Below are 17443 nucleotides of genomic sequence, written 5' to 3'. Positions count from 1 at the left end.
AACAAAAAGTTATAATAATTAAAATTTATTATGTAATATAGTAGGTACGTTAACGTTGGTATGCCACACCGTTGTAATAAATGGGGCAACCAGCACGCACGCAATCACCGGATCGCAAGTTGTACAAGTACACATGCATGCATGGCAATAGTGGCGCAACTAATTGTGGTCATTTATTAATTATTCGTTTATCCATTATGGAGCCGAGCGACTCCGAGATCGATATCGGCGGACAACACGAATGAGCCGTTTATCGACATTATGCTCTGGTCACTGCACATATCTTTTTGTATGGTTCGAGTTAAGATGTGTTGCAGACATGTGGTCAAGGATAACCCAATAATTACCCGCAAACAGCATTAGACATGATGAAATCGCTTTTCCTGGAGGTCTCACGGGAACGCCACTGGTACATATTACCGGATTGAATTACGCAGATCTCCCAGTCTTCCATTCAGTTAATGTGTGTGAATCACCAACGGAGTAGGAGATCAATCTGTATTTAATGGTGCAGACTGGTCCCGTATGCGACCAGCAGTGCAGCCTGGGATCACCCGGCTCCCGTATTGAAAAGTACAGGAAATTGCGTGTCGGCCTCAACTGCTATGTTTAATAGATTAACCTCTGATGGGTTTAACACTCGTACACGATACCATACGTAACCAGTTCGACGTCCTGCTGTCAGCCGTGACACAGTAATGCGCACGTACGGTTGACAGGAACACACACACGTACAGATCCAGCACACCTACAGCTCAGAGCGTGATCAATGATCAGCAGAGTTAGCGATGTGACAAAAGGAACAACGTTCTCCGGAAGCTGGCTGGATGGCTTAGTGCGAGGGTTGGACACAGAGCACGCGCCTAGTTTACAAATACATCAATCTGTGACAGAGAATTTCCGCACTATTGTTGTCTTGTCTAATGGATATGTCATGGAAATAGAACAACGATGGAACGAAAAGGATTAAACTTTTGCTCACATGGTATGGACGTCTACAGCGACAACACCACCCTGTTGGATAGTACATCTGGCTACGAAGCACCAGATGAGGATGACCGGTCTCTGGTATACCGGATAATCGCCACATTTCTCCATGTGGTCATCCTTGTTTGCGGAGTTTTTGGCAATACTGTGCTAATTATTGTGGCCCGGCGTTTTAAAACGCTTCAAACGCCCACTTACTCGTATTTGGTAAGTAAACGTTCTAACACACCTAGGGTAATATAATATTGTTAAACTTCCTTATTATCGTTTGCTGAATGTAAGTCGAATGTTGTAAGGTACCGATAGCTAACCGGGCTTTGCGACCTTTACAAAAGCTATTGAGCGCGCAGCAAACCTTTTTAAAATGTGCCGCTGTCGTTGGTTAAGAATACGATATCTATAACGCGCATTTCAGCCAGTAGAAGTAAAAAGTTATTAAGCCAGCTGTCACTGGAAATTACGGAAAACGCTGTTAATGTCGATTAAGAAGGCATTGCCGGTGCTTGACAGCCATTGTTCGGTACTCCTGCACTGCATACTTTGCATGGATTTATTCGGCTCCTCTGTATGCTAAGGCAACGATTCAAAAGGAAATATTATTATAAAAAAAACATATTGTGTTATTCAAACATATAACAGTGCAGGGTATTCGATAATTGTTTAAAACAGAGTTTTCTACAGCGAAAACGAACGACAGAAAAATCATACATATATTTTAAGAATGAATCGTATGTTTAAATGCAACTGTCGCGGTTTGAACTAGCAATAATGCAGAAACAAACTCTTAATTAAGCTTAAGTATAATTCCGCCAAAGTCAAAACCTAGCATAATCTTACTGCTTCTATGCATATGGGCGCTATTTGTGAAGTTTAAATAAAATTTTCAAAATGGATATCAAAATGGTTTCGTGTAATATCGATTTATGGAATTTATTTTTTTAATTGTGAATGGTTTTTTAATTGATCTGAATTTATGGTTCTGCGATTAAAAAATTTAATTTCTGAGTCTGAGCCGATGGAAAAATCGCCAACGTATAAGTATTAGAGCTTCTGCGCACTTTTCCGGTTTGAAAATTTGTTTTGACTTTACTGATTTGTTTTTTGGAGCGGCCTACGTCATGTTAACCAAATGTGGCTTTTCTCAGCTTTTCTGTGCTTACTCAATAGTCTAGAAAAGCGATTTTCTCTAATCCTGGGATTAGCACCGAGCATCACCGGCTCCTATCACAGAAGTGCGTCTCGTGGCATGTCAAGCTGTCTACCGTAAAATATCGTTTGATTATACGTCTGATTTCTCTCGATTCTGGAGTCACTATTTGTACTCGTACCCCACAAAATGGAACAATTTTATAACTCAACGTGTTGCAATTCGCTGGCGTTCAGATTGCGATCCACATAGAGCAGATAAAAAAATAAAGCGGAACAACACATTAGTTTATTTTTATTATTTTGCAAAATTGATGGTGTTGTGGGTACCGTAAATAATATAGAAATGTGCAGCACCATCCATATACGTACTGTTTAGTATACTGAATGTCTGCATTACATTACTTACTGATTTGTTTGGCGTTTGTTTAGTATCGTTAAGTTTGTTCTGTAAGCCGTACTGATTTCTATTATTATTACGTACAAAAACGCCATATTTCAACGTATAACAGACGCATGTAACTTTTTAACTACGGTACTTGCTAATATGGTGCCTAGATAGTGGATCGGCATACAGAGCGAAACATTGCATCTTAATTAGGAAGACATTTCTACACGTCACCCAAACTACTTCTATATAACGAATTCTCTTTCGCCATAGACCATAGAATAAATAGCCCACCAGCTTTGCCAGACTATGGTATCTGAAAAAGCCATCATTGCACTTTCTGTGTGGACATACAATTGTATGTAAAAATTAGATTGCTTCACACTTTGCAGTTGTTAGTTTATTTAAGCAGCTCAATGAACAGGCGAGTAATTTACGAGGACCATGAATAATTTGTGGTATTGAAGAATTCATATCTCATTTAACATAATTACAGACAATATTGCATTTGGGTGGGTTACGGGGAACAACGGAGCTCTCACTTATCAATAAAGCTTACATTATTAAAAAGAGTGCAATAATTTTTTATGTGGCTTTGGCCTGTTTGAGTACGACATTGTCAATAAAACCTTTATGAAGTTTAGGTATGTCGCATTATTTTAGCCTTTCCCGGAAGTTCCTTGTCCATTGTTCGGTTTAGTACAAACACACAAGCTTTTACTTTTTTGGTGCCGATATGCAGTTAATTTATAGGCAGTTAATTTACAACTGTTAGTAAACAACATGATTAACGAAACCACACCAGCTAACCTAAGCAGCCTAACGAAATCAGCGTAAGGCATTGTCAATGGCTACGTGGGGGAAGACACTTTTAATTTCAGCAGAACAACACAGAGAAAGGATATATTTGGAGCGTGCAAATTCTTTAATTGTTGCTAATTGAAAAATTTCGGTGAAATACTGACACGAAATAAATTGTTAGTGCACCATAATAACAGAACGTATACACGCACCCTTTTGTGCTCACCGGTGCCATAACATCCGTTACTGCAATCATAAAAATGTGTTTTGCTGATACAACCTATGATCCTTTTGTAAAGGCTGCTTGCTTTGCGTCATATGGAAATTTTGCCGGGAGTGTGGTTTCTTTAATTATAACTCGATTGTGTATTGTACACTCCCAGTTGTGTTGCATATACGGCATATATCGTTATTGCGACCGTGTTTTATGCTTCATTTGAAAATAAAACAGCCTTTCCAACAAATAGTCCTTGGTTTAGCTTATTATTCCACCTGAGTGACCGTTACACTGAGTCTTCGACGGATTGTTTCTTGAAACTATGATTATGCTATTTACAAGTTACAGTACTGTACTCGCACAGAAGGCGATCCACGTTCAATACCGAGCGTTTATAATAGATCGATTGAACTTTACAGCACTTAGTTAAAACAAGATTATTCATTTTAAAATTTTTATTGCGTTGAAAACTCATGCGGTATTAACCACAGAGCCAAGGAACACTCATCAAAAGAGATACTATAGAAATATTTGTGCACTGGTATAGTGGTACTCGTATAGATTTCTGATAAAATAATGTACTCGTAAGTACGTATAAAATGCATGATAATCCATGCTTAGTTCTTATAACTTTGATTGAGTTATAGCATAGCCGGCTTAGTCAAAAAATGTGCGCCTAATTATTGAAATAAGTAATAACTGGAAAATCAGTGAGATACAAGAATAACTAACCTGACGAAAGATTGATTGTCATGTACCTATTCTGTACATCTTAATAATACCGTGAAGTATATGTGCTCTTGGACGTGGATGATATTAAACCAGGATGATATCAGTAATCTGGAATTTTCAAGTTGATGTTGTCAACACATTTCACCGATTAGTGCCTTTAGCTGTGAAAAAAAGGTCAAGCAATCATGGGCAAATTTGATTATCGTGTGCCAGAAAACGATGGCTGTTTCAGTATTGTCAGGATCTTTACATGACACTGAACACCGGGTACCGGTACATTTTGCGTGGTAGTAGGACGCAGTTTGTTCAGAATTGCTGTACGTGCACGATACGATCCGTTTTCCAGATAGTAAAAGTTAACCTTTAACGTACAATACAGTATGTTACAGAAAATCCTTCACCGGTGTTGCAAATGCGAATACTTCTTTTGAGTATCGGAAAACAGAGAACCTTTTTTTATTATATTCATCAACGTTGTTTTTGAATGGTTACCAAATGTGCACGAATTCGTGAGCGCGAAGATAACTTGTCCATGTGACGGAAAAAAGAACAATTAATGTCAATCTGGCAATGACCGTTATACGAGCAGATTGTAATATCATTTAACGATAAGTGACATCTCGTATAATTAATCATCGAACCTCTTTGCTATTCACTGCGGATGCCTGCTTTTTCTCTGGCATCCATAATGACATTGTATGCCTGTATTATGTTCCAGTGTGAGTAAAGCGTTCTGTGTGAAATAACACTTTTTTTATTTTTTTGGTGGGGATATTTGTTGCACAGTGCTCCCATTTTTGCCTGGTGCGAATAGGGAAACATATTGTATGTTATGGTACTGGTTTACTCTAGAAGGTTTTCATTTTGTATAAGCAGGGGAAAACCTGATACTGTATGAACTTATTAACAGTAGCATGTATGCACTGCTGTTTTCGTTAATATTCTCGTATGTGTCGGCAAATTGGACTGGTGCCACATGTGGGTTAGAAAATCCGGGCAAGAACTTGACGATATTTCGTGAGCAACATTTTAGTATAGCCGTATGATTCGGTCTGGCCCTTCTGGGTGGTAGTTAGTATCAACTTTCAAATCAACTATCAACTTAACTGGCTTGTAGTTAATATCAACCATCAAATACGTAACTTTGCCCGGGTTTGCTTGTAGGTGTCACTGGCTTTTGCTGATTTGATTGTACTTGTGTCGGCTGTTCCGGACGCAATTGTCTTTCACCACATAGGAATACGATTCGTTTCAGGACAGGTGGGATGTTCGCTGATGATATTCGGGAACTTTCTCGGGATCAATGCCGGAAGTTTAAGGTAACACCACCCAGAGTGTAGTACAGGAAACTGTTCCAGCCGCTGTAAAAGCGGCCAAAAGCAAGCTGTTACCACGCTTGCTATAAATTTGTTTATGTTTCGTAATGATTTTTGCTGATGCTCAGGTATGTTTACCTTGCACTCGGATTTCATGTCGTGGTCATTATGACCGCTTTCAAAGAGCGTTTATTGACTATTATGATTGGGTTGTTTTGAAACAGCATCCTGGCATTCACTATGGAAAGGTACATCGCCGTAATGCACCCCTTGAAAGCCCAGAAAGTGTGCACAGTGGAACGAGCTAACAAAGTAATTGTGGCGGTGTGGATATTTGCTGTTCTCTATTGCTCTCCGTGGCTCGGTCTCACGCAGATAACCCGACCGTATCCCGACAAACCTGACCTGCCGATATGCGACTTCCGCCTCTCCAAAGATCAATACGTTTATTTCTTCTCCGCGGATTTGCTGTTATTTTATATCCTGCCACTCATCGTTTGTGCATTTGTCTATATACGAATATGGTACGTCTTTCGCCGACAAAAGAATGTAGAAAGAAGCGGGAGTTTTTATTCGCATTCCTCGCATTCGAACAACTCGTTACATTTACCACTTAACGGGACTTTACCACGCCTGAATTCGACATCGTTTGTAGCCATTCCCAAAGCCGTAACGCTGAACGGGACTGTTAGTGTAAAGGCCAAAAATGGGGAACGATCAAAAGTAAGCAAAGTCAAATATCAACCGTTGTTTGCAAAAATCAATGTGATGTTATCTTAATAAGTGTTTTAACAGGCTCTAACAATGCTGATTGTTGTTGTACTACTGTTTGCCGTCTGTTGGCTACCATTTCGTGGATTATTGGTTTACAATTCCTTCACCAGCACACCGTGGTTGGATATCTGGTACCTATTGTTTGCCAAGACACTCATCTACATCAATTCAGCAATTAACCCGTTTCTTTATAACGCTATGAGTGCGAAATTTCGAAGTGCCGTTTATCAGCTACTACATCTACGGAAACCAGTGCCAGAAATATGTCTCTTATGAATTACAATGAATCTACTGAAGTATTAACGACCAGACCAATAATTTCTTGTTGCTTCGATTTACCTTTACCGGTATCTCTATCGGTATCATAAAATATTTAACATGCGGTGTGTCGCTTGGCAGACCAGCACATAATTTTGCGAGACAGCTGTCAGAAATAAATTTCTTGGTATCACAACAGTCAGATACAGAACATAGCAGAAGAGCTTTTGAATCATCCTTCAAACAAAGTGGTCTGTTCCACATATTATACAATCTTTGTACACTAAGTAACAAAGAGAGTAACAAACTAACAACGAAAAAGAAGCGGCAAAGCTTATTGATTATTAAATGCGGCAAAATATACGAACGCGGTACTGTTTACGAAGTACTGGCAGGGGAAACTCTCAAAGTGTTTTGTGGAGGAAATGAGATGGTGGTGCTTCGCCGCGGATCAAAGGCAGATGTATCATTCCAGTACCAACCATATAACTGGCCTAGTGCTTACCTCGTGTAATCCACCGGGCACGCTAGCCAAATCTCTGAAGAGCCTCACCACCATTTTCAACGCTTATGCTCAGCGGTTTTAATCTACTTTCTCGTTCCCTGGTTCTGTCTATTCGACGCTGTCTGCTTTTCTCAATTAATGTGTTCCTTATTTCCATAAATTCTGGATGGGTGCGGGCATTTTGTCGCAGTTGCTTAAGGAAAGCAAGCTTTTGTGTTTCCTTTTCGCTTTGTTCTTTTCGGTACATCCTTTCCTTTTCTACGAAATACACCGCATCTTTCAGAGCCTCTTTGATGTTAATATTTTCTTTGCAAATCTGCAGCTTCTTCTTTTCTAACTGCTCCAACATTTCGAAACGTAAAGATATTAAGCGATCCTTTAGATCTGCCAAAGACATATCCGTCAAATGGCCAAAAGACGGCAAAGTACTGAAGTCGAACGTTTTCTCATAGGTCAAAATTTTCGTTTCCATTTCTCGAATTTTTGAAATAACTTCTTTCCTGCGTATTCGTTCTTCCTCGCATTCCTGCATAAATATCTCAAACAACGCTTTTTTTTCACGCTTGACCTGATTGGCTCTCTTTTTTTTCTGTGCCAAAAGTTTTTCCCGGGCGTTTTCCAGCTGGATTTTTGACTCGTTCTGTGCTTGCTCGACAGCTGTTCGTAATTGCAATATGGTTTCTTCTAGTTCAGCCTGTCTTTGCTCCTTAAATTCTTTCTTACTTTCCCGTTCTGCTGCCGCTCTGCGCTTGATATCCCATAAAAAAACATCGCGTGCAGCTATGGCTTTTTCCAACGACAGCATCGCATCGAGGATTTTTTTCTCGTTCTCTATTACCGCGGCTTCGAGATCTTCTTCTTTTTTCAGAATTCTAGCTTCGTGCATTTCCGTATTGCCTGTTCCTTCCGACAAGAATCTGGCATTCTTCTCCTCTTCCTTACGGAGCTTTTCAAGGAAGGCTTTCTCACGCAAAATTGCAGCAGTCGTTTGCTTAACGGTTTTCTTGTGCTCACGCCTTGGCCGTCTCATTTTGTGGTATTTTTTAATATTTAAGATGACCTTACTGGTTGGTGCACGCTCAGGTTCAGTTTGCAATTTTCTTGCATGCGAAGCAACCTTTTTACGACAAAGTTGGCGTTTCTCAACTCGTTGCTTAAAACGACGCATTCGATTAGCCCGTTCCGCTGTTCTTCTTTGCATTGCAAGGGTGTTGTCTGAAGGCTTATAGGTTGTGGACGGAACGGCTTTTGCTTGGTAGTATAATATAGGACTTTGAGATTCGTCTTGATATGAACGAAGTCTGTGCACATTTCTAGATGGGATAAAAGAAAATGGTTTAAACACGGTTTGCCGTTTGTTCTGGCTATCCACCGGCGCCTTTTTTGCATCTTCCAGTTTTTGTACGATTTTTCGAACATCTTGGTGATGTTTGCGATACGGGTCAAACAAATTTTCGTCCACGTATTCCCGATCGTACAAACGATACCAGTTGAGTTTTATGATGTCGTCAAAGGGGTTTCGGTTGGACAATAGTCCTGTGAGAAATAGCAGAAAATTTCGAACGGCAAAAGAATATAAGTCTTTCAGGGCTTTCTCTAGTTCTGATGCGCCATAGCATTCGAAATCAAATACAACAGTTTGAGCGATCACCTGCAATAAAGCCCTATCGCGACGAAGAGCGGTTGCCGTCTGCTCTTGAATATATGGCTGCAGAACTCCATTAAGAATCGCATCGTTTTCAATACAAGCTCGACAAATTCCTCGGATGCGATCAGAGGAAAGCTCAGACAGGGCAGGGTGCTTTCGTTGCAGGTATGTACTGACCAGCTCGTCCAAAGGTACTGGAACATCTTTTGTGGAATGTTTTATAATGTCAGCAGAAATTTTTAGTTCCACTGCAATTCTGTGCATTTCAAAAATTTTTAACAGCCTTCACTAGTACTAATTCCTAGTCTTGCCTATTATCTATCTGCTTAATTTTCTCTGTGAGTTAAAAATGGCATCGTGATGCAGTACTACCAGTGTCTCCTACTGTACATACATTTATGGCACCCCATCCATTGCTGCTCTCTACTCAACGTCTACGTTTTCCTTATTCTTAAGGGCATGGACAACGTAAGGGGCCTGCGGTTGTTGCTACGTTGGATCATATGTTTTTTATGGTACGAATGATTGCAGAATAAACATGGGTATTCAGCGGCTATGAGCCTATGAGAAAAAAAATTCTGATTTAGACAGTAAACGAGATTTATAACATCGGTACACAACTTTGATCTGATCTGCCATGGAAAGCTCAGTACTCAGTCCCCAGGAGTTTCCCGCGATTGTTAATGACAGCGAAGGTGCTATTACAGAAAACCATGCAGATCAGACACTCGTCGCTGCGCCAGCACCTGTGTCGGATACCGAATTCCATGACGGAATCTCTACCATGATGTGGCGAGACAATGTCAGCAGTCGATCGCTCTTCGATCACATAGCGGCAATGGTCAGATGCGTTGTTTTTCAACCGGAGAAGGCTAATCTATGGAACAACCAACTGGACGTACTCAGTCGATTAATTAAACGTTACAACGTTCCTCCGGTCGCGCTCCACCACATCAAGCCCGGGTATGTTAAGCCTACTGAGACAGTAACATTCGAAAAGATCCGCGAGTTCCTCATACCTTTTGATGAACCAGATGCGAAACGGCACGATCATGGAGGTTCTAGTTATGCTCCACCAGACCAGCCCATCGAGAACTTTCCACCAATACCACATGCAATGGACGAGGAGGGCGAAACCGATGAAATCAAGCCGGCGTACAAACCGATTGATATGTACGAATGGCTGTTTTACGCACAAGAAGGAGGACTCGGATTTTCGGAGACGGAGATGTACCTCGCTATGACAGCTATTCTGCGGTTTGAAAGAGAATGCTACCCGGAACTAGAGAAACTGCGGTTTTGGGGACGGATTAGTACTGTCAGCAATCCTTACTATATAATAGAATGTGAATTCAAGCAACACAGTCCCAAATGGTACGAGAAGCCGGCTGTAAATCCAGAAGATCATATGGATGTATTTCCAACCAATCATAAAGTTACAATTTACAATCCATTTGGAACTTATGGAGTTCGCGAAGATTTTGAAGAAACTCGGTTTACACTGGACTTAAGCAAATTTCCTGTACCTGTAGTCCCCCTTTCGGATCCCGATCAAATCTTTAAAGATGTTCTGGCTGAAGATATCGGCACTGGGGCAAACATGTACTGCTACTACGTGTGTCAAGACCTGATTGCAGCTGAATGGTTAAGGTTACCTGATGTCAGCCCAGAACAAATAAGGAAAGCCAAATTTCTTAAGCGCACTTTCAAAGGCAACCTTTATTCTAAAATTATTGGTTCGCCCACATATCCTGGAGTGGAGCAGAATTATCTTCGTGCGCAAATTGCTCGCATTACGCATGGTACAACCATTGGTCCGATAGGCCAATACATACCACCGGAAGAAGAGGACGAGACCGAAGGAGGCCCGAAGTTCACACTAATGGAAGATCCTGATTTCGAGCATCCAAAACTCAACGAAATTCTTTCGAATAGCCTGAGCGGTTATGGTCACACTTTACCTTATATTCTACGGCAAGGGCGGTGTACGTGGTGGGATCCATCACCGGGGGCGAAACCAGCCGGCGAGGAAGAGGAAGAAGAAGCTGAAGAACCTGAAGAACCTCAGCCGGAAGAGGGAGAGGAGGCTGCGGATGAGAAGCCAAAGAAGAAGCGGAAATTGAAAGCCAAAGCGGAAAGCGGACCAGCGGTGTTCAGTCCGATAACGGAGGACAAAGAAACGGCAAAAGATGCACCTGCATGGGTAGTGCGCCCCAGTTGCAGCACCCTGCCACAAATCGGTTTTGTAAAGATATGCTCGACGTTATGGCCAGGCGCGATTTGCATTGTCCAGCAGAACAAATCCGAAAACTTTTACGTAGGAAACGGATTGAAGAACGGCGAATTCAGGTATGTGAAAGCTTAATAGCCGCAAAAATCGTTTCTGTAACGTGATACTCTTTCAGCCCTTATATGCCACCTATGCCACAGGCCGTTTTTAATCAAAAGGCCAAATTTCTTCAGCATGAAACGGATCCAACAGTGGAAAGCGAAAATGAGCAAAAGCGAAAGCTTGAAGCAGCGGAACAGGCAAGACTGGATGCACTTGAAGCTGCTAAAGAAGAAGCCGAAGAGCAGGCTGAAGCGGACGCTACCGAAGAAGAGGAAGAGGGAGAAGAAGAATAATCGCAAGACTATTTTTTTCAAGATCAAACTTTGATGAATCTTGAAGCTGAACGCTCTGTTCTCCAGTCACCTAAAACGTGCGTGGATGTCTTCCATAGGTGGTGTGAGCAGTGCAGCTCTCCTATGTAGCAGTGCGGTCCATGCCGAATACAGTGGGCATTCGATGACTCCATAGAAGTGTTGGTCAGTGTTGACACGGGGTTCAACAAACGGCTGCAAAGTGACGGCTTGACGGAGAAAGAGATAAAAATCGTCTGCAGTATCATTTCAGCCTCAGGTATTCAAATATGGCGCGGATGAACGTCGAAGCAGAACAGTTTGTTATAAACCTATTGTCTTTTTGTGTGGTAAACGCGTTCACAAATTTGTCATTAATTAACAATAATTCATTGTATTATGGATACCGTTCATATTCGTATGACGGCCTCATATCTCCAGCATACTCCAGTTCTCACAGAGAGACAAAAAAAGCGCAGTAAAAACAGGAGAACAATGTATATATCACAGTTGATTTGGGTATGGGACTTCCCCGGAAAAACAAAGCTTATATTTTACAAAACCAGAACAGTAAGTTTCACGTTGGTTATCGTGGACACTTAGCTCTCTCTGACGAAGTGAAACCCCGAGCTGCCGGTGGCTTTTACGGATAGCAGATTTAAAGGTGTCGGATCGTCCTTCAGCGATTTCGGACAGTCAGGTTTCTCTTGCAACGAAAACGTGGCAAACGGTTCCACAACGTCCTTCAGAACATCGTCAGTGGTATCGCTGGTATTTTGAGCCTTTTGACTAGCCGAAACAGTGTTCTGCGGAAGCAGAATCCTTCGCTTAATAATTCGTCTCCCTACGGATTTGCGCAACGGATACGCTCTCGTATTTGAGAGTACCTGGGTTTTCGGTTTTGACCTTTGCGACATCAAAACCCTCTTAGGCCAAGCTGGCTTTGTAGGCACAACCTCCGGCTTTTCCGTCACCCATAAGTCACTGGAAGCATTTGGTTCAGCAGCTTTTGATGAACTCAGTCCCAAGAGTTTTTGTCGCAATATTGCAGAACTAGAAATTCCATCGCTAGTCGTGGTTTGGATTGTCATTTGTCGGTTCGAGCTGTCCTTGGACGCAGGGTTACCTGGGGCGCGGTTACCTGGCAACCATTTGCCATTCGATAGATGTTGTTTAAAAGCTGTAGCAGTAGCATCAGTGGGTCCGGTAGCGATTTGTTTTTTGTCATCGGCAGATGATAAAGGGCTTCGGCGATACTGACCAAGCTTTAGTTTTGCGGCACCTGGTCGCGTCAATGACTGGCTCATGACAGTTTGGGGAGCATTGCGCTGCGGTGTACCAATAGATCTCTCTGCCGGATTGGCCATGGTAGGATAGTGTCAAAAGCATGTAGTACAAATACGACGATTTGCTAATCCCTTAATAAAGCCTCTGTTCCTTTTGATTTTTGTTGCTATAGCAACCCGCTATCCCGCCGCCCCGAAGCTAAAAGCTAAGTATCAAAAAGTTTTTTGTGGAGCTGCTCTACATGGTGTTCCCACGAACTTTCGGCCAGCGCGATTTGCTTTTGGCACATATTGCGCTTTCTTCGAAGTTCATTCACTGCCTTGTTTTGATTGAACGGTTGCGTAAACGCATCCCATCTTCGCAGTTCCAGGAGTTTTATTACTCTCAGAAGTCTTCGACGAAATCTTCGTGTTTCTGCTAAATCTTCCAGATACTGGTGTTGCTTCTTTTCGCAACTGCGATGCAAGTGGCGCAAAGAACGAAAAAGCTTTCCGAACGCTGTTTCTCTTAACTCCACTGCATTTTGGAAGAAATTCTGGATACTTTGTAGAAAACCTTGCATCACCGCGCGATTCCGGGCCAGTATAACTGGATCACTGCTGTTTTCTTTTGCAAACACCGGGAACGGAATTCGACGAATAAGCGTCAACAAAAACTTCAGTGGTGGACGTACATTTGCTAAGTTATCATTCTCAAGAAGATTTAATAACGAATTGCTAGCTGCACCGTTTTTCCAGGTGGGTGAATCGCGAGATACTTGATTCGAGCACTCTGTGTCACCCAAAGTTCCATCTTCCGGACACTGCCCTTTAGCACTGTTTTGATCGATAAAAGTTGCGGTGAATACGCTGGAAATGCCGTTAATTCTAGGTCTCTTTTCGTTTGTGAGCGATGGGCACGAATCCAACTGGTTAATCAGCATTTCTATTCCGTCATCATGAATATTGATGTCGGCGAGAGAAAAGTCAAATATAATTCGGTCTAAATTCATCTGCTTGACTGATCTCCATTTCTCCCCATGGTTTTGCTTTGCAATGCTTTCTTCTGCAGTTAAGCTTGTTTCCCGAGCAGCGCCTAAATGTTTGTTAGGGAAGCGTATGGTAACCCGCAACACCTTGTCGTTGAACTCCGATAACAGAGACGGCATCAATCTTAATTTCTCCAGGAATTCAGTGTCCTCGTTCACTCTTCTGCTGACTTTTCCCGAAGAAACGCCGCGCAACATATATTGCAAAGTTGAAATGTCTGTTGATGATGAAGAAGGTTTCGGTATACCAGTGTAGTCAGTCGTTGATAGCGATTGCGAAACGTGATATCCAAAATTTAAGCTGCGTCCGACGCGTCTCTTCCTAGATTTAAGTTGATAGTCTGAGACATTCTGTTTAACAAGATCAGTGCGTATCGCAGTTTTGGTTCTGGTGTATTGGCAGTGTTTCCTTCTGGATGACGGTACGGAATGGAGACTTCTTGCACTTTTTTGTCTCAAATCATTTCGATTGGCTTTTCGTTGGGTATGGTTCGGCTTCTGCACAAATGCGCCTTTTCGTAATGCGATTCGTTGCACTTTCGGTTTTCGATGCATGTGTAAAGCCGAATATGGTATACATCTTTTCGAATGACCTCCATCAGCTGATCTACAATCAGAAGTAAAACACCGGTGCTGCCAATACATATAAAAAGTTCTACCAAAACCCAGCAGGGTATAGTTATACTTGTCAGTAGTTTGTTGTTCTTCCATAGCACCTTCGAATGCTGCTTCGGCATCCATCTTGGCTTTCCAGTTGTAGAAAATTCTTGTGTACAATCCTTTGTACGAAGGCAGTATAAAGTTGGCATTGTACCGAGAACGCCCACCAAAAGGTCCGCTTTTGGTTATGCTAATGCCGGAAACTTTAGAATTGTTGGAAACATTTTCCTGCACATTTAATTCATCGGAAGCCACCTGCCACCGCTCGCTGGGTTTGAAGAGGGGATCTTCGCTGCAATACTCCTCTCCATTTCCTTCGAAGTTCGCAGGTAACTCGTGATCAAGTTCCAGAGGGTGACTTCCAAGTATGCTCTTAAAATACGTTTTCAGGTGGCGCATTACAGTGCGTTCTGGAAATCGCAGACTGTAATCCATAAAAAGTCAAGATTTATGTTTCTCCTACCGTCATTGCGCATGCAGTCCTGCTTCGACCACAGCGGATTGTTGGATTCCCACGAAACCCCAACAAGCTCTTGAGCCGCCGCTTTTATCATCAATGGAAATGCTACTCTACCAGCTTCCGAAAATGCAGTAGTATAATATTTCCCAAATGTGACAGATCGCTGGGCTTTTTCTGTTTTCTTAGGACCCATCGTATAATGCGGCGTCAATTTAGCCTGTAAAACATTCTTTGAAAGACTGAGCGTCTGAGTAGTGAAACACGCAGACAACCACTATAATAATCGTAGTTCAAATAATCCAAACATTTGCAACGGCATTGGAGTGCTGCATCAATAATTATTGTTCGCTTATGGAAGAGCATTTACGTACATTACCGTGCTTACTGGTTAGTTAGCCAACTTAGCCTAACCTTCTGGCAGTAAATGGTCGGATTAATGGAACTGCTAACTTTTTGAGTTTGTAAACCGAGTCCCTCTCGAAAGACTAATGAACTCATTAGTGATCGCAAAGTACGGATGAAATGGGCGATCTGGGTCATGCCTTGCGGTACAGAGTCAGAGATATAGGTATATGGATATGTATACATCTAGTACGTATACATGTACGTATACATATCTAGTATACATTTTTTGCACTCTACCCATTAATATATAGGAGATTCTTCGTAGCAGAATAATTATTATAAATCACCGAGTACGCATAATTTGTAAACCAAATTTTGGCAATGGGTGTCGTACCGTGCTTGTCGACACACTTGTTCTCGCCATTTCCAAGCATGGTGTGCGGCACCGAATGCTGTACAAATTTGATGGGGAAGAGCTGGCTCTGTCAGCAGCTGCAATTTCCAGGTCGGCTAGCTGGCAGTGCTACTGCCCGCCAGAAACCGAATTGGGATACCTTTTCACATGTTGAAGATGGCTAGATAGTAAATGACGCAGTAACGTTGTACTAATTTCTCGTACTGGTACCTTGCTGCAGCTGCCACACTGTAATACATTCAGCAGCCCATAAAGATTCCAGAACAACGCTCGCTCTTTAGATTCATATAGCTGATTAACATGTTCGACTCTTTTCTGAAAATCTGCATCAGGATGCCTGAAAGATTAAAAAATAAACGACTAGCTGCGAAAGTGTTCGAAACTATCACAGTTTAAGAGGAACCCGTGACAAGGAACCTGATAGACTATACGACGCAAAAAAACGGGCTTACCTTGAATGTGCATAACCTGTGGTACCATTGCGTCGCCGAAATGTGTACGCTACAGTGCACTGGATCCATGTTGATGTTCCAGCATTCATCCAACGGCTGCAATGGGTGCATAGGAAAACATCTTTTGCGCTACCCAGAGGAAAGTATGGTTGCAAGACTGGTTCCAGCTGGTTTTGGTCCAAGAGCTCAGCATTCCACTGTCCGTACAATCTGTCAATTAACCAATCGTCTCTTTTCTCTACATTGTCATCCTCAACCAGTTCTGGATGTATGTGAACAGCTAAGGATGGTATAGACTTCTCCAGTATACGGTCCATTGTGCGGTCACGGCACTGCACACTGGTTCGCCAATTATGTAGAATATAAGCCAGTATGACCTTTTCAGCCGATTTCATCCCCATCATAATAACCGCACCAAATAATGGCAAGGCTAGGCTGGGCTCTACAGGGGGAGATTTTTCTTGGTTTCTTAGAAGGCTGAATTTGGCAAAACTCAGTAGCCAGTCCCACAGTATCTTTGGTAAAAACAGCGAGACTTGGGTGGACGACCTTTCATCGCACGGATTTGGTGCAGAGAGGATATCTCTGAAATAGGTCATTGTGGAGCACAATAATTCCGCATTGATGGCATACGCACGCACCAGATTTTCGGCCAACGGCTTATTTTCATCACGTATGCATACTATAATATCGTCAGCGTCATAAAGTGTTGAAAGACAGCTTCTGCTAAATTCCGAGCCATCAACAGAATACTTTGGTTCTTCCACCAGAAGTAAAAACAGTCTGTTGTACTGCCTGGTGTCAGGCACTCCGTAAAAACACTTTCGTATTTGACAACCAAATAACTGAGATCGTGGACCCAAGCCATCTCTGGGTATTTTGGCACACTGGCACTCAGAAGGCGATTCAACATGCCTGCTTTTGCTTTTAACATTATTACGGGTAATAAAAGACGACCTTCTTCCAGATAATTCGGATTTGTTATCTAATTTGATGTCAGTGTTTGCCAGTAATGATGGAATCGATTCGTATAAATAAGATTTGTAGATCTTTGGATGTTGCAGTACAAAAGTTGGTGTAGGATTTGGTAGGAACATTACATGTATTCAGCTGACAGCCAAGCAGTCTACAGTGCACTAATGATTACCAGTGCTGTGCCCTTTTATCTTGCATAAAATACCTGGTGTTGTACTGTCATAAGATCGCTCAATAATACCTTGCTTAAACGGTAAAGCAACCAAACGCGTAGTCCTTTTGCACATGGTTGCCATGAATAAGTACGTAGTAAAACACCACTGTTTATTACTAGTATTACTGTTTATTACTAGTTTATTATTAGTATTAGGTCCAATAATCCAACAACTCGTACATGTATTAGGTAATTAAGCATTTTATTAAGTAGG

At 42.0% G+C, this 17443-nt stretch overlaps 6 protein-coding genes across 9 annotated transcripts; 2 read left to right on the top strand and 4 right to left on the bottom strand.

The window, feature by feature from the left end:
- The first annotated feature begins 86 nt into the window (after nt 1-86).
- Nucleotides 87-6847, top strand: LOC129586942 (thyrotropin-releasing hormone receptor-like). Of its 2 annotated transcripts, none has more exons than XM_055480480.1 (4): nt 87-1194; nt 5436-5590; nt 5812-6310; nt 6383-6847. In XM_055480480.1, the coding sequence occupies exons 1-4, from the start codon at nt 952-954 to the stop codon at nt 6635-6637; spliced, it is 1152 nt and encodes a 383-aa protein (XP_055336455.1). In that variant the 5' UTR covers nt 87-951; the 3' UTR covers nt 6638-6847. The 2 variants fall into 2 exon arrangements, with proteins under 2 accessions (XP_055336455.1, XP_055336456.1); XM_055480481.1 differs by lacking the exon at nt 87-1194 and adding an exon at nt 5149-5249.
- On the bottom strand, nt 6677-9181 carry LOC129586941 (uncharacterized). The gene has a single exon (XM_055480479.1). The coding sequence runs from the start codon at nt 9034-9036 to the stop codon at nt 7147-7149; it is 1890 nt and encodes a 629-aa protein (XP_055336454.1). The 5' UTR covers nt 9037-9181; the 3' UTR covers nt 6677-7146.
- LOC129586940 (radial spoke head protein 6 homolog A-like) lies at nt 8376-11877 on the top strand. Of its 3 annotated transcripts, XM_055480476.1 has the most exons (4): nt 8376-8937; nt 9229-9287; nt 9480-11121; nt 11178-11877. In XM_055480476.1, the coding sequence occupies exons 3-4, from the start codon at nt 9557-9559 to the stop codon at nt 11395-11397; spliced, it is 1785 nt and encodes a 594-aa protein (XP_055336451.1). In that variant the 5' UTR covers nt 8376-8937; nt 9229-9287; nt 9480-9556; the 3' UTR covers nt 11398-11877. The 3 variants fall into 3 exon arrangements, with proteins under 3 accessions (XP_055336451.1, XP_055336453.1, XP_055336450.1); XM_055480478.1 differs by lacking the exon at nt 9229-9287; XM_055480475.1 differs by lacking the exons at nt 8376-8937; nt 9229-9287 and having other exon boundaries at nt 9297-11121.
- On the bottom strand, nt 11762-12761 carry LOC129586943 (uncharacterized). The gene is made up of 2 exons (XM_055480482.1): nt 12282-12761; nt 11762-12200 (listed from the first exon to the last, which is right to left on the bottom strand). Exons 1-2 carry the CDS (start codon nt 12759-12761, stop codon nt 11994-11996), a joined length of 687 nt encoding a protein of 228 aa, XP_055336457.1. The 3' UTR covers nt 11762-11993.
- On the bottom strand, nt 11762-15895 carry LOC129586939 (uncharacterized). The gene is made up of 5 exons (XM_055480474.1): nt 15799-15895; nt 15568-15699; nt 14832-15045; nt 14394-14778; nt 11762-14315 (listed from the first exon to the last, which is right to left on the bottom strand). The coding sequence occupies exons 2-5, from the start codon at nt 15595-15597 to the stop codon at nt 12887-12889; spliced, it is 2058 nt and encodes a 685-aa protein (XP_055336449.1). The 5' UTR covers nt 15598-15699; nt 15799-15895; the 3' UTR covers nt 11762-12886.
- Nucleotides 15697-17311, bottom strand: LOC129586851 (uncharacterized). The gene is made up of 2 exons (XM_055480316.1): nt 16041-17311; nt 15697-15925 (listed from the first exon to the last, which is right to left on the bottom strand). Exons 1-2 carry the CDS (start codon nt 17135-17137, stop codon nt 15697-15699), a joined length of 1326 nt encoding a protein of 441 aa, XP_055336291.1. The 5' UTR covers nt 17138-17311.
- Between the last annotated feature and the right edge of the window lie 132 nt (nt 17312-17443).

The sequence above is a fragment of the Paramacrobiotus metropolitanus genome, unplaced genomic scaffold, assembly GCF_019649055.1.
Source record: "Paramacrobiotus metropolitanus isolate TYO unplaced genomic scaffold, Prichtersi_v1.0 Parri_scaffold0000022, whole genome shotgun sequence".
Taxonomy (NCBI): Eukaryota; Metazoa; Tardigrada; class Eutardigrada; order Parachela; family Macrobiotidae; genus Paramacrobiotus; species Paramacrobiotus metropolitanus.
Note: the sequence above shows the minus strand (reverse complement) of the source record. Positions and strands in the feature narration are given on the sequence as shown.

Coding starts and splice junctions, on each gene's coding strand:
- LOC129586942 (XM_055480480.1), top strand. CDS start 952: ATGGAACGAAAAGGATTAAACTTTTGCTCACATGGTATGGACGTCTAC. Junction 5,591..5,811: donor ATCAATGCCGGAAGTTTAAG/GTAACACCACCC, acceptor GTTTTGAAACAG/CATCCTGGCATTCACTATGG. Junction 6,311..6,382: donor AAAATGGGGAACGATCAAAA/GTAAGCAAAGTC, acceptor GTGTTTTAACAG/GCTCTAACAATGCTGATTGT.
- LOC129586941 (XM_055480479.1), bottom strand. CDS start 9,036: ATGCACAGAATTGCAGTGGAACTAAAAATTTCTGCTGACATTATAAAA.
- LOC129586940 (XM_055480475.1), top strand. CDS start 9,410: ATGGAAAGCTCAGTACTCAGTCCCCAGGAGTTTCCCGCGATTGTTAAT. Junction 11,122..11,177: donor TTGAAGAACGGCGAATTCAG/GTATGTGAAAGC, acceptor ATACTCTTTCAG/CCCTTATATGCCACCTATGC.
- LOC129586943 (XM_055480482.1), bottom strand. CDS start 12,761: ATGGCCAATCCGGCAGAGAGATCTATTGGTACACCGCAGCGCAATGCT. Junction 12,201..12,281: donor GGTCAAAACCGAAAACCCAG/GTACTCTCAAAT, acceptor CTGCTTCCGCAG/AACACTGTTTCGGCTAGTCA.
- LOC129586939 (XM_055480474.1), bottom strand. CDS start 15,597: ATGGCGAGAACAAGTGTGTCGACAAGCACG. Junction 15,046..15,567: donor CAAGTGTGTCGACAAGCACG/GTACGACACCCA, acceptor AATGTTTTACAG/GCTAAATTGACGCCGCATTA. Junction 14,779..14,831: donor GGACTGCATGCGCAATGACG/GTAGGAGAAACA, acceptor TGCGATTTCCAG/AACGCACTGTAATGCGCCAC.
- LOC129586851 (XM_055480316.1), bottom strand. CDS start 17,137: ATGTTCCTACCAAATCCTACACCAACTTTTGTACTGCAACATCCAAAG. Junction 15,926..16,040: donor ACAGGTTATGCACATTCAAG/GTAAGCCCGTTT, acceptor TTAATCTTTCAG/GCATCCTGATGCAGATTTTC.